A 14,011-nucleotide genomic window follows, 5' to 3' on the forward strand; every position below is an offset into this window, starting at 1 on the left:
GAATCTGAACATGAATCTCCCCATAAGATAAGCTATCTTTGATACCAATATCTTTAGTTCGTATAATTAGTGAAGGATCTCCCATGCACTTTTTTAACATGGAAATATGAAATACTGGTTGGACCGTTGTTAACTCTTGTGGTAGCTCTAACTCATAAGCTACATTGCCAATACTCTTGGATATTCTGTAAGGACCAATGTACCAGGGGATAAGCTTCCCCTTCTTACCAAATCTCTTAACATCCTTCATGAGTGAAACTTTCAAGTATACCCAATCATCTACTTCAAACTCTAACTCCCTTCTCCTAACATCAGTGTAGGATTTCTGACGACTCTGCGCTGTTTTCAACCTCACTTGAATAACTTTCACTTTCTCCATAGCTTGATGAACAAAGTCTGGTCCTATCAACCCAGATTCACCAACCTCGAACCATCCAATTGGAGATCTACATCTTCTCCCATAGAGAGCTTCATAAGGAGCCATCTGAATGCTAGAATGATAACTGTTGTTATAAGCAAACTCAATGAGAGGTAGGTGATCATCCCAATTACCTTTGAAATCAATCACACAACCCCTCAACATATCTTCTGAAGTTTGAATAGTGTGCTCTACTTGACCATCCATCTGAGGATGAAAAGCAGTACTTAAATTCAACTTTGAACCCAAGCCTTTCTGAAAAGATTTTCAGAACTGTGTAGTAAATTGTGTCCCTCTATCTGATATAATCGTAACAGGGACTCCATGCAGTCTTACTAACTCTTGAATGTATAACTTAGCATAATCCTATGTTGAATGGGTAGTCTTTATCGGAAAAAATTGGGCTGATTTGGTCATTCGATTCCTAATCACCCAAATAGAATCATGTTGCCTGCGAGATCGTGGAAAACCAGTAATAAAGTCCATATTGATCATCTCCCATGGCAAACCAGTAATAAAGTCCATATTGATCATCTCCCACTTCTACTCTGGAATCTTTATATTCTGAGCCATACCGCCGGGCCTTTGATGCTCTACTTAAACTTGTTGACCATTCGGGCATTTAGCAATGAACTCAGCAATACCTTTCTTCATACTATCCACCAATACACTTCTCTCAGGTCATGATACATCTTTGTGGAACCCGGATGAATGGAATATCTGGAGATATGAGCTTCCTCCATGATCCTCTCTTGGAGGTCACCCACTCTTGGTACACACAACCTACCTTAATACCTCAATACGCCATCTCCCCCTTGTTCAAAAGCCATTAATTTTTGCTTATGAACATTTGCCTCCAATTCAAGAAAAATAGGATCTTGGTCTTGCTTCTCTTTAACTTCAGATACTAATGATGAGTCAGCCCCATTCATCATTACCGCTCCTCCTTCTGTGGAATCCATTAGTCGAACTCCTAATTGTGCAAGGAAGTGCACATCTTTTGCTAACTCTCTCTTTTCTTCCTCAACATGGGCGGTACTACCCATAGACAACCTGCTCAAGGCATCAACAACAACATTAGCCTTACCTGGGTGATGGAGGATACTCATGTCATAATCCTTGAGTAACTCTAACCACCTCCTCTGTCTGAGATTAAGCTATTTCTGACTAAATACATACTTAAGACTCTTGTGATCGGTGAACATATCCACATGAACACCATAAAGGTAATGACGCCATATTTTCAAAGCAAATAATATGGCATTCAACTCTAGATCATGGGTTGGGTAATTCCTTTCAGTGAACTTTCAGCTGTCTGGAGGCATAAGCTATAACTTTACCATTATGCATCAACACACAACCCAAACCAACTCTGGACGCATCACAATACACACAAAACCTTGAGGACCTTCTGGTAAAGTCAATACTAGGGCAGTAGTCAACCTCTTTTTCAATTCCTAAAAGCTTTTCTCACAAGCTTCAGAACATTGAAACTTCACTGTTTTCTGATTCAACTTGGTCAAAGGAGATGAAATAGATGAGAACCCCTCTGCGAACCTTCTATAATATTTAGCCAACCCCAAGAAACTCTTAATATTAGTTGGAGACGTGGGTCTAGGCCAATTCTGCACTGCCTCTATCTTCTGGGTGTCAACTGTAATTCCATCACCGAAAATAATATGGCCTAAGAATGCCACAAACCTAAGCCAAAACTCACACTTAGAGAACTTGGCATACAACTCTCTATCCTTTAGAGTGTGGAGAACTATTCTGAGATGACTAGCATGATCTTTCTCATTCCTCGAATAGATTAGAATGCTATTAATGAACACGATAACAAACATATCTAAATAAGGCTTGAATACTCTATTCATAAGGTCCATGAATGCTGCAGATGCATTAGTTAAATCGAACGACATGACCAAAAACTCATAATGACCATAACGGGTCCTGAAAATTGTCTTTGCAATATCACACTTTCTTACTTTCAACTGATGGTAGCCTGATCTGAGGTCTATCTTAGAAAAACAAGTGGCACTCTGAAGCTGATAGAAGAGATCATCGATTCTCGGAAGAGGATACCTATTCTTGATAGTAACCTTGTTAAACTGACGGTAATCTATACACATTCTAAGAGAACCATCCTTCTTCCTCACAAAAAAGACCGGAGCACCCCAAGGTGAGATACTTGGTCGAATAAAAGCCTTATCAAAGAGATCTTTCAATTGCTCCTTTAACTCTTTCAACTCTGTTGGTGCCATTATATATGATGGAATAGATATAGGACGAGTATCAGGAAGAAGATATAAACCGAAATCTATTTCTCTTTCAGGAGGGACTCCGGGTAGATCATCTGGGATCAGGAAACTCACTCACAACAGGAACTGACTTAATAAGAGGTGTTTCAATACTAGAATCATTAACTTGGACTAAGTCATAGACACACCTATTGGAAACTAACTTTCTCTCCTTAAGGTAAGAAATAAAACGACCCTTAGGCAGTGTTGAACTACTCCTCAACTCAAAGACTGGCTCATTAGGAAACTATAACTTAACAACTAGAGTTCTACAAACAATGGAGGCATAACAGGCATGAAGCCAATCCATACCTAGAATGACATCAAAATCTACCATGTCTAACTCAACTAAATCAGCCATGGTGCTCTTGTTATTGATGGAAATAGCACAATCACGATAGACTCTCTCAGCTAGAATAGACTCATCAACAGGTGTAGAAACACTGAAGGGCTCACAAATTTGCTCAGGAGGAACATCAAAAATCATTGCAACATATGGGGTCACAAAAGATAAACTCGCTCCTGGGTCTAGCAAAGTAAAACATCATAATTAAAGACTTTGATCATACCAGTGACAATATCCGGTGAATTATCTTGCTCTTGGCGACTAGTGGTAGCATATAGGCAGTCTGCTCCTTCGCTAGTCCCTGAAGTAGCTCCTCTAGGTGTAGCCCTATCTGGTGGAGCAACTGAAGAAGATTAGGCTCTATTGCCCCTATTCCCATTTCCTTGCTTGTTATTAGGATATTCTTTCATGAAGTGACCCTCTTGGCCGCACCTGAAACATCCAGTAGAGACATCGCGACAAGCACCTGGGTGGTTCCTACCACACTTAGTACATGTAGGAGCCAAATTACCTGATTGTGCCACACTACCCTAAGACTGAGTAGGTCTAGCTATGAAATTCTATGAATTCTGACTATTATACTCACCTTTGTTCCTTGGTGCAGGTGCACTAGTAGATGATGGAGCAGATCCCTTATGTTCTGTTGGAAGGAAGGCCGGTTCACATTATTTTTTTACTGCCCGGACTCATTCTGCAATGTCTTAGCCTTCTTGTTTCTGAATTCTTCCCTATCCCTCTCAACTTCTATTCCTCAACCTGCTGCACATAAACCATCAACCTTGTTATATCCATGTCCCCTATTAGCATAGCTGCATTGCCCTCTTTTCTTGACAGACGAGACAATCCAGCAACAAACAGACTTATCCTGTTTCTCATATCTGCAACTATCTCCGGAGCATATCGGGAAAGTTGGGTGAACTTCAAACTATACTCATGAACACTTAGTGAATCCTGCTTAAAAGTAAGGAATTCTCGTACCTTGGCTTCTCTCAGTTCATGGGGAAAGAAACGCCCCAAGAAAGCCTCCTCAAACATAGCCTAACTCAAAATTGGTGCACCCTCAGCTCTACCCTTCTTCCACTAGTCAAACCAAGTCATAGAAACACTGTTCAGTTGATATACATCTAGTTCCACTCGCTCAGCATCAGAAACGTGCATAACCTCAAACACCTTTTGTAGTTCCTCAATAAAGCTTTCTGGATCCTCAGTAGTGCTTGAACCAGTGAAGCTTTGGGGGTTCATCCTTAGAAACTCACAGATTCTTGAAGTATCATTCACTTCCTGTCGGTTCTCCCTCTACCCAACTTGGTTTGTCACATCTTGACTTAACATTCTGATTGCTTCCCTGAACTCAGCATTGGTGACTTCCCCTTGGGGTTGCACTTCAGGTGCATTAGGTACCCCTTGTTCCTCGACATTATGCCTAGCATGACGACCTCTGACAGCTCTTCGTTGAGGCATGATCAACTGAAAGACACGCGTAAGCACGAGTTAGAAATAAACTTTATAGAGATTAACTCTATCGCACAACATGAATATGAAAGAATGAGATAGTTCCTAATTGTTGTAGCCTCCTAATTATAGATGTGGCACACTTCACACCGATAATTAGGACTCTACAGACACAACTTCATAAACTCCCTAGGACTATTGAACCTTGTGCTCTGATACCAAGTTTGTCACACCCCGAGCCTACAGCCTGGCCGGGACTAGCACTCGAGAACCATTGCTGGCCCCAAGCAAACCCCCTTGGCCTGGCTAGACTCTCAGTGGAAGACTTTAAGCATTAAGAGGAGAACTCAAATGCAAGATAACTCAACCGTCTCAAACTAAACTCAGAATGTTTTAGAAATAAACATTTCACTTAACCAAAGTGGCAACTCAAATATGAACATAACTCATTAAAAAGATAATGACAAATGAACTAACTAACTATCTATGAAGCCTCTAACAACTGAGATGGACGTCGGGACAAGACCCATGACCTCCTAATGAACTAACTATAAAGCAGTAAAAAAGGGTCCTCCGAAAGTAAGGAGGCTCACCAACTGACTCTGAGTGCTCAACTGGATCAACGAGGCGCTTGATGCTGATCCTGGTTACCTGTATCTGCATCATAAAATGATACGGGCCAAATGACATCAATACATTGAATGTACTAGCATGCGAGGGGAAAACTAAACATGACATAAGCTTGAACTAAATTCTGAAAGAAATACTTACCTCAGCTTTACTCAACTCAATGATACTCAATTCAATGCAGAAATAAACAACAATAAAGATGTAGTTTATATAAAGCCTTTTAAACAGTAAGAAACAACTCAATATACATATATAATAAAGTAATATAACTTTGTGGGAGTTTCTCTAACCGACAACCATCACTATAAGCTATGTGATGATACAACGTCTCGCCCACGCTGCCAGAACTTCCCTATAACTTGCCGGGATATAGAACGCCTCAACTATGCAGATCCACTAGTCTATGCTAAAAAGCACGAAGGAATCATCTAAAAAGTATGACCTTTTCTATCCACGATGGCTACATGGTTTATGGAGACATTGAGCTGTTATGAACTCGTCCCCACATCGGTGCTCAATACTACTCCCAAAATACTCAGCTCATATGTTTTAAAAACAAAAAACTCTTTATGTGGTTTGAGATAATTACTCAAAAACTAGCTCAAAAGCTCTAGTGGAAATCAGTGTTTCCTCTCTTGTTTAAATGTGAAAACATTAACTCTTTGGGAATACTTAGTTCCCATATACTATTTTTGAAGAAATGAACTTCATTTGTTATTCTTACTTAACTCAAAACTCAAGTCTTATAACAAGTTTAAAACATTTATAAAATACTTCCTGAAAAGACTCTATGAACTTTCTAGACTTAGCTCTTAACGTTCCTTGAATTTGAATTTATGGATTCAAGGTTATGATTCACATTTATGGATGATTTCTAGGTGTTTAGAAGTCATTTAGAGTAGTTAGAATCAATAGGAAGTGTTAGTACACTTTAGAAGGACTTAAACGGGCTAAATGATGAAAAACGGGTGGAGTAGACGACCCGGGCACGTTCTTGGTGTGCCGCGCCAGCCCCTAAGTTACTGGGGCTCATTTCTGGTGTACTGCAGGCGCGTCGCCCCACCCTTCCTGGCGCAACGGGAGGGGGGAGTCGCTCCAGCATTGCCCCAGGCAAAACTGACGAACTTTTCCTCTCGTTTTCTAACCTTAATTCGATTAATTTTGATTCTTTTTCTCAACATCTCTTTAGATTCAGGTACCCAAAACATATACACAAGAATCTAACTCAAAGTAACTCTAATAATCGACATTAAACTCTCAATAACTCCTCAAACTCAACCCAAATTCTATAATGAAAGCAATTCAAGAACATTCAAACTTTCAATCTTTTTAGGACGAATTTACGCTGAAATAAACATATTTTGCACGTGGGTGAATGGACCCAATGTTATGAAAGTCTTACATACCTCATAGGATCAAATCCTTAATGAAATCCGCAATCAATTCCTTACGAAGACGACGAATCTTGACTTTCATCTTCTCTTCTCTCTTGAGTTCTTCTCTCTAAAGCCCTAACGTGAATTTTCAATTGTGCAAACTGAACCAATTCAGTTTTGACCCTAATTAGTTCACTAAAAACGAAATAAATTAATTGGGTAAGGAAAAGACCATAATACCCTTCCAAAATCCGGTTTAGACTTTCCTTATCTAAACGACCCGACTTCAAATGGGCATATCTCCTTCATACGAACTCGAAATTGAGCAAACTCAGTGGCTTTAGAAAGACAATTCAAAGATATTTCCTACGGTATCTTGTAGCACACCTAAATCATCCTGAGCTAGGAGTTATGATCATTTGAAGTTGACCCAAAACTCAAACTTAACATAACTTAAACAAATTTCTAGATTTTTCATTCTTTCCAAAAATGGCTCTTTCTAATTCTAGCTCTTTCACTTAGCGGGGTGTTACAAATTTATATGCTAAAGTAAATTAGTTTGTGTTTTGAGTTTATTTTATTTTGATAAAAAATATCAAACAATAAGCTTAAAATGTTTCAGTTATTTTAACAAAAAATATATTTATTTTGTAAATTTTTCTAATCAAATGTTTTTAGTTGAGAATTGAATATTTGTTAGGAGGAAAAAAAAAGAAAATGAAAGAAAAGGGGGGTGAGTGGGAAAGGGATGGTAAAATGGTTATGAAAATGGACCCATTATTCAAATGTCAAATAAACAATGGAGCCTCAAACAACTATTGTTAGTTGTGCCTTTATCATTATAAAATTTTTCGTATTTATTATTAATTATATTTTTTTTACTTGTGCTCTATCAATTTGATAGTTTACTTAAGAAATTATATATTAAAGGTTCACATTACCAAATTATCTATATTAAATATATCTCAAAAAATCTTAATTTGACCATTAGATAAAAATAATATTAAAAGAGAATAGTAACTATTTTTGATTTTCTAAAATGAGTAACTAAAATAAAAAAATATTTTTCATAAACGAGACTAGTAAAGGAATACTAATATTACTTTACTACTACATAAAAATGTCTAAAAGTAGGGCTGGACATAAAACACCGAATCGAATCGAAATTTTTGGTAATTTGGTATTCGGTAATTTGATATTTGGTATGGTATTTGAGATTAAAATTTAAGAATTATGGTATTCGGGTGTGAGTTTGATATGAGACATTAGTACTATTTGGTATTCGGTATTTTCCGAATACCAAATTATTTACTTATTGAAGGTCATATAACAATATATTCATTACTCATTACTACAAGTCCAAAGATAAAATTAAAGAATAAGCATGAACAATCCAACTACAAATGTCTTTTAGTTGTATCAATTTTCTTTTCTTGATGTCTTCTTACTTGTTCATCTTCTATTATATCGTGTCTCCACATAAAAAATAAAAATGATTGGAGAAATAGTATTAATTAACTTTGTAATGCAATCAGCTATAACTTCAATACGGTATTATCGAATACCGTACCAAATCAAAGTTTAATTTACCGTTTACCAAATTACCGAACCGAAATTTAAAAATTTGATATTTGATATCTACTTTTAACAACCAATTACCAAATTACCAAATCCGAAAATTGAACGCCCACCTGTGGTCAACCATTATTTTTTTTCTATCTTTATCATTCGATCTATCTATATGAATATACATTCCTCAAGTTCTCTCTAGTGATTATTTCTCTCATTTTGTTTTTTATAATTTAATTTAATTTGATTTGGAGTTCTTTTCGTGTATTTGATATGACCTCTTGCTTGAATATGATTTTTGATGGTTTCTCTTTTGTATACGATCTGAGATCTTGTGTGAATAATGAGATTTACTATGTGAAAAACTAAATTTTGGTGGTTGCCTTTCATATTCTTGTGAAAATTTATTAATCTCTCTTAATTAACTGTTCAAAAATAATAATTCACAACACCATATCCTGATTGTTATATATTGTGTCGACTGATTGCTATATATTTATATATTGTCGACTTAGTACATCTAAAATTTGATAACCCTACATAAAATTATGATGAACTTCTAATGATTGAATTTGAATGACTACACTATTGGGAATGATGAATCTATAGTGTTGGTTATAGATTTTAGATGAGCTCCTAAACTTCAGTTGTTTCCATTTCCTATGTTAGTATTGGTTGCTTATTGTAGAAATCGATCAAACTAATTAATTACTGCAGAAATCAATTAATATTTTTGTTATCTAATAAACATGTATCTTTTATTATTATTTACATATAAGCGAATTTTATTTTAAAAAAATTTCACAAGGACAGCCCATTCACTACTCTTTCAAACGTAAAATATTGTTTACACCTTCTTCTAACATTTCATGAAGAATTTTGGATTTAACATTTGAAGATATAAAAAGAACTTGAATTCTATATAACTGATGAATTCCAAAAAACCGAACCACTATTTATATGCAGAAAAAAGAAAGGATGGTATGCAACTCATCGAAAGGAATCATTGTTGATATTTTTAAGTATATTTAAAATACTTGTACTTAGAAAATAGGCAATTATCTCTGAAGAATATCAGTTCCCGTGGTAATTATGTAGTCAAGATATCAAGAGTATGTTTCTCCTGTTGTGACTAGGAAGAACAAAAAGTGAATGACTACTTTACCCTTAAACATCCCTCAAATGTTGACAAATTACATATAATTAATATACAAAAGTGACCTAGTTTGACTTGACATACAGTTTAAAAAAATAAAGAAGATTTTTCAATTTTGTGGTCCTAAATTAAAGTTATGTCAAATATACGAAAATTTAAAATACCCTTTAATCTTGTGGCCTTAAAAAAATATGTCATGTGGAGAGTTGAAATTAAAGTGTTGTCAAAAAGGAAAGAGATTTGTCTCTTTTAAATGGAGGGAGTGTGTGTCTATATATATATATATACATACTTATTTGAGTTTTTAGAAAAATTAAAAAGGAAAAAGCAAAATAAAATAAAATAAAATAAAAATACCATTGCATTCCATAGAGAGGTGTCACATTATCTTAGAGATGTCCTTTCACATACTAGCAAAGGATATGGTAGGAAAAACGTGATCCCTTAGTTCTTAATTAAATATTTTGTATTCGATCTTTGAGAATGAAGAACACTTTGATCAAGGGAGCTTCCCCCATTCAATGGATTCTATGGGATAAAATAAATCTAAATTAATCATGCTAATATACCAAATATATATAAAGTAAGACCTAGTAGAATGTATGTAATCCATGTGATCTAAACTAGAGGTCTTTTATTTGTGCCTTGAGAGTAGAGAAACACTCTTATTAGAAGTTACTCTTTGAACATTTGATAAAAAGAAAAGTAAGAAAATTAATTTTGTTTCAAAAAGTTTTAAACTTTATTATACCAACATTTATGAGACTCGACTCAAAATAAAATTAAAAAAAAGGTGGGGGTGGGGAGAGGTAGATATGACAAGAAGGACAACTAAGATACTAATAAAGAAAACTACTATTAAAAACCTAAGTTTGGGATAACACCACTAGAGGAGCACTTTTAGGATCTATTTCACACACTTGATCATTTCACTACATTCTAGAGCTTCAATTCTAAGTCCACATTTTGATCTTCATCAGCTTCAATATTTTCAAAAATGAATGGCCTGTCCAGATCCTTGATCAAAGGCTTTGTGAAACCAACTAGGTTCAACTCCTTATTTTTGTTCACTTGACCCCTTGAATGTGATTCTTCAATCATTGAACGGAAAATAGCTTGACCATTTGCTCTTGAAGCAAATTGAGAGTGACCTTGTTTAGAATTTAACTTGAAATGTGTCGTCCTTGACACAGGGTAACCTGCAAATTAAATAATATAATGTTAAAGTAGAATTAAATTATCAAACAAATTTATAGGAAGAATTTACATGTCACTAACAAACATTGAGATGAATTAGACTCATCCACTCTTATGCATAGTCAATCTCTAATCAAGAGTCCTCCCCCATCAGTAGAATGTACATAAGAAAAATCTAAATTAATCAAGCTTTTATTATCATACATATATACCAGATGGGGCCTGATTGGATGTAATCCCTAAATTTTTAATAATTTTTTTTATTTGAGCTCGAGAAAAGAGGAACACTTTGATCAAAATTATTTTAAGAAATGTGATTTGCTAATCGAACCAAAATCAATTCCCACCTTAAAACGAAATTTATAAAAAATTTGGTCGGGATCACTTATTCATATAAGGAAGTTTTAAAATTAACTAAGAATATAAAGATCCTCTTCCTCCTATAAAGAAGGTGAATTATCGAACAGACTTGAATAAATATTATCCCTTAAAGAAAAATTAGAAACATTCTTGTTGAAAGTGTTTTTCCTTGTAAAGAATGTTTTCAAGTAAAGTTATAATCAAAATAATTTTTTTCTCTCATAAAAAATGTGATTAACCGATCGAACCAAATGAATCACGTTCCTAAAAGGGAATGTTGAAATACACACACTAGTTAGAATCACTTCCCTTGTAAGGAAGTTTTTCACATAAACTAAGAATTTAAAGTTCACCTTCCTCATTAAAAAGGTGATTTGCCTCCGTTTAGAATGAATTTTCACCCAACAATATAAGGGGGGATTACCCTAGATAGGAGTGATTTCCCTTGTAAGGAAGTTTTCAAACAAACTAAAAATTCAAAGTTCCTCTTCCTCCTATCAAGATGGTTTTATGATCAAACCAGAATGAATCATCTTCGGTCCCAAAAGAGGTAACACAAAAAATAACTACTTGACACAAATAGAATTAGTCAGACAAATAAACAATGAGCATCAAATTATTACACCAAATAATAAAAATATTTAAATTAATATATTCATGTATGGTCTTACCACTTCGTTGTATTGCTAGACCATAGCCTTCTCTTCCATGAACTTGATCAAAATGATAGAGTAATGGCAAAGGATGTGGAAAGATTTTGTCACACACTCGACATGCAATTGCATTAGTATAAGGCGCCATTTTTTTTCTTTTAACTAAGATGGTTTTCTGCAGAAAGACACTTGATGATAATTGTTTGCTAGAACAAATGAAAGAAATAAACTATGTTGAAGATGATACACTTAAGGATGTATTTATATATGTAACAAACAAACCTGTATAATTAATTATTGTTTTACATCATTGTGATCCGAAGGTTCTCGGGAACAAAAAAGTTAGACTACAAAGTAGACTAAAATTTGTCATTATTATATATTAAGACACACAGTAATTACCAGAGTAGAATTTTCAGGAAAAACGAAAAAGGTGTGAACTGATAATGCCATATTAGCTTTTAAAGAGGAATATAAAATTGATTGTTGATTTGTCAGTTAGTAAAATAAATTGAAGTGTAAAAATATCATTTATTATCTGGATAGTTAATTGGCAAACCAGGACTGAAAAAATATAACGACATGTCTCACCGTTATGATAACTTATTTCACGGCTCAAAGTATACCCTAGATGTTACATGACAAATATGACCATGAGAGACCCTAAAAAGCAACTTCTCATAGGCAGGATGTAAAAGAAACACGATAAAAGAAAATAAGCAATATGAGTCTCAACCCATAAGATGGCATAAAGAATACCAACAAAGTACATAAGAGAATATGAGGAATACTACTAAGTCTGACATAAGCCTTCTACTATCATAGATGTGACTTGGACTAATCCCTAGGCCACCAAAATAATCTAAAAACTTAAAAAAACATCAAAGCACTAAAATTGTCCATGGCCTTGCCCTCGAATCGTGTGGACTCACCAATCCAATTTAGTCAACAGTAGAGAAATCCACCTAAGTGTGTCTGGATGGAGGATCGTCAAATTCTATATTATGAGACAATATAGGCACAAATTTGCATTGGTATAATAAATGTATTTAGTATGGGAAATGCATAAAAATGTAAATGTATTGTCCCATTTCTTGTGAAATTACTTTTATTTGTAAAAGGACCATTTTGTCTTTTTCCTTAGTGTTTTCATGCTTAGTCCGTATTTTAAAAATGGTTAGTGTGGTCCCCAATGCAATCAGAGTAATTTTGGTGATTTTGACCTTTTTAGTTAAATGTTATTGATATGGTTGACTTTGGTCAACATTTTGAGTTTTGAGAGTCAAATAGAATTTCTATCAGCTCTATCGCGTTTGGAACGCTAATTTTGAGCTAGTAGGATGGTTGGTCAGGGTTCCGAGGCCTTAGGTTGAGTTTTTGGTGTTTAGGCGGGAAGTTAAGTTTTAATCCTTAAGAGAGGTCTTAGAGGGTATTTCTGTCATTTGACCTTTTCCTAGAAATTCGATAATTCCATTGAGTTTGAAATATCAAATTTAGTGGGGAAGCATATCCATTTTTTTATCGGACCCCAAACGACTTCCTGAGAGTCTATTCGGGGACCTTTTTCTTTAGTTGAGTTGCTGGTTTCTGGTTTCAAGTGCATGTCACTTTGACCTTTGCAATTGTGGCTCATTAGCTCGCGATTGCGATGTGTCGTCGCGATCGTGGCCCTCAGGATTGCATTCATGATGAATCCATTCTTTTGCCTTCGCGATCGCGATGTGATTCTATGTGTTCTTCACATTCGCGAGAGTTAGAGGCTCGTAATCGTGATGACCAATTTTTACATGAACAAAACCTTAATTTGTGGAAATCTTTCCATTTTCCTCATTTCCACCATTTTGAATCCTTTGGACCTTTGGGGAAGCAATTTTTGGAGCATTTTTTGTGAAAACTCATGTGGGTAAGCTTTCCCTAACAATTCTTTGTTTAATCCTTGTAATTTTATAGTCTGAAAACATCTTCAAATCATGATTTCAATGTGGATTTTGGGATTTCCCCCCAAAATTAGAATTTTTGTATTTCTATGAATTGGAGCTTGTTTCTTGATCAATTTTAATAGGTTTTTCAACCATGAGTTCTTTTTTGGTTGTAGATTGTGTTTTTCAAATAAAAATCAGATTTTTAGCCTTCTGGTTTCCAAAGGAATTTTTGGACTATTTTACCCCAGATTCTAATCCTATCAATACAAGTATCGTTGGGATCCTTCTGATGAACTCTTTCAATTTTTGATTGTTGGGGATCGTTTTGGTGATCATTTGGTTGAGGGAGTGCTCTGATAGAGTTATTCGGGTGAAGTTTTAGCCTTCGACGTAGGTTTGGTTATTCCTCTTTTAAACTGAGATGAGTAGTTAACTTTCTTAAGAAGTTATTTGTAACATGAGTTGGAGTACAAATTTTAGAGGTTATATGCATTGACTTTCTTGTTTAGGTTGTGTGAGATATTTTTGTGATGCTTAGCCTGTATGGAGGCCTCATGTGATACCTTAATTATTGTTGAAAACCTATGTTATTTGAGAAATTACCCGTGTGAGGGGTTGTGTGACTTATTTTTATA

At 35.1% G+C, this 14,011-nt stretch overlaps 2 protein-coding genes across 3 annotated transcripts in view; one reads left to right on the top strand and one right to left on the bottom strand.

Moving 5' to 3' along the window:
• Positions 1 to 14,011, top strand: part of LOC125872914 (actin-related protein 5) — a 1,108,764-nt gene that overhangs the window by 908,797 nt on the left and 185,956 nt on the right. The gene's annotated exons all lie outside the window — the stretch shown is intronic.
• Positions 10,184 to 11,602, bottom strand: LOC125873706 (uncharacterized). The gene is made up of 2 exons (XM_049554577.1): positions 11,473 to 11,602; positions 10,184 to 10,443 (listed from the first exon to the last, which is right to left on the bottom strand). Exons 1-2 carry the CDS (start codon positions 11,600 to 11,602, stop codon positions 10,184 to 10,186), a joined length of 390 nt encoding a protein of 129 aa, XP_049410534.1.

This window comes from Solanum stenotomum, chromosome 8 (assembly GCF_019186545.1).
Source record: "Solanum stenotomum isolate F172 chromosome 8, ASM1918654v1, whole genome shotgun sequence".
NCBI classification, from domain to species: Eukaryota; Viridiplantae; Streptophyta; class Magnoliopsida; order Solanales; family Solanaceae; genus Solanum; species Solanum stenotomum.

What these genes read in the sequence shown, in the direction of transcription:
- LOC125873706 (XM_049554577.1), bottom strand. Translation starts at nt 11,602, where the DNA reads ATGGCGCCTTATACTAATGCAATTGCATGTCGAGTGTGTGACAAAATC. An exon ending in TCTAGCAATACAACGAAGTG is followed by an intron (nt 10,444 to 11,472) that starts GTAAGACCATAC and finishes TTTAATTTGCAG; the next exon opens with GTTACCCTGTGTCAAGGACG.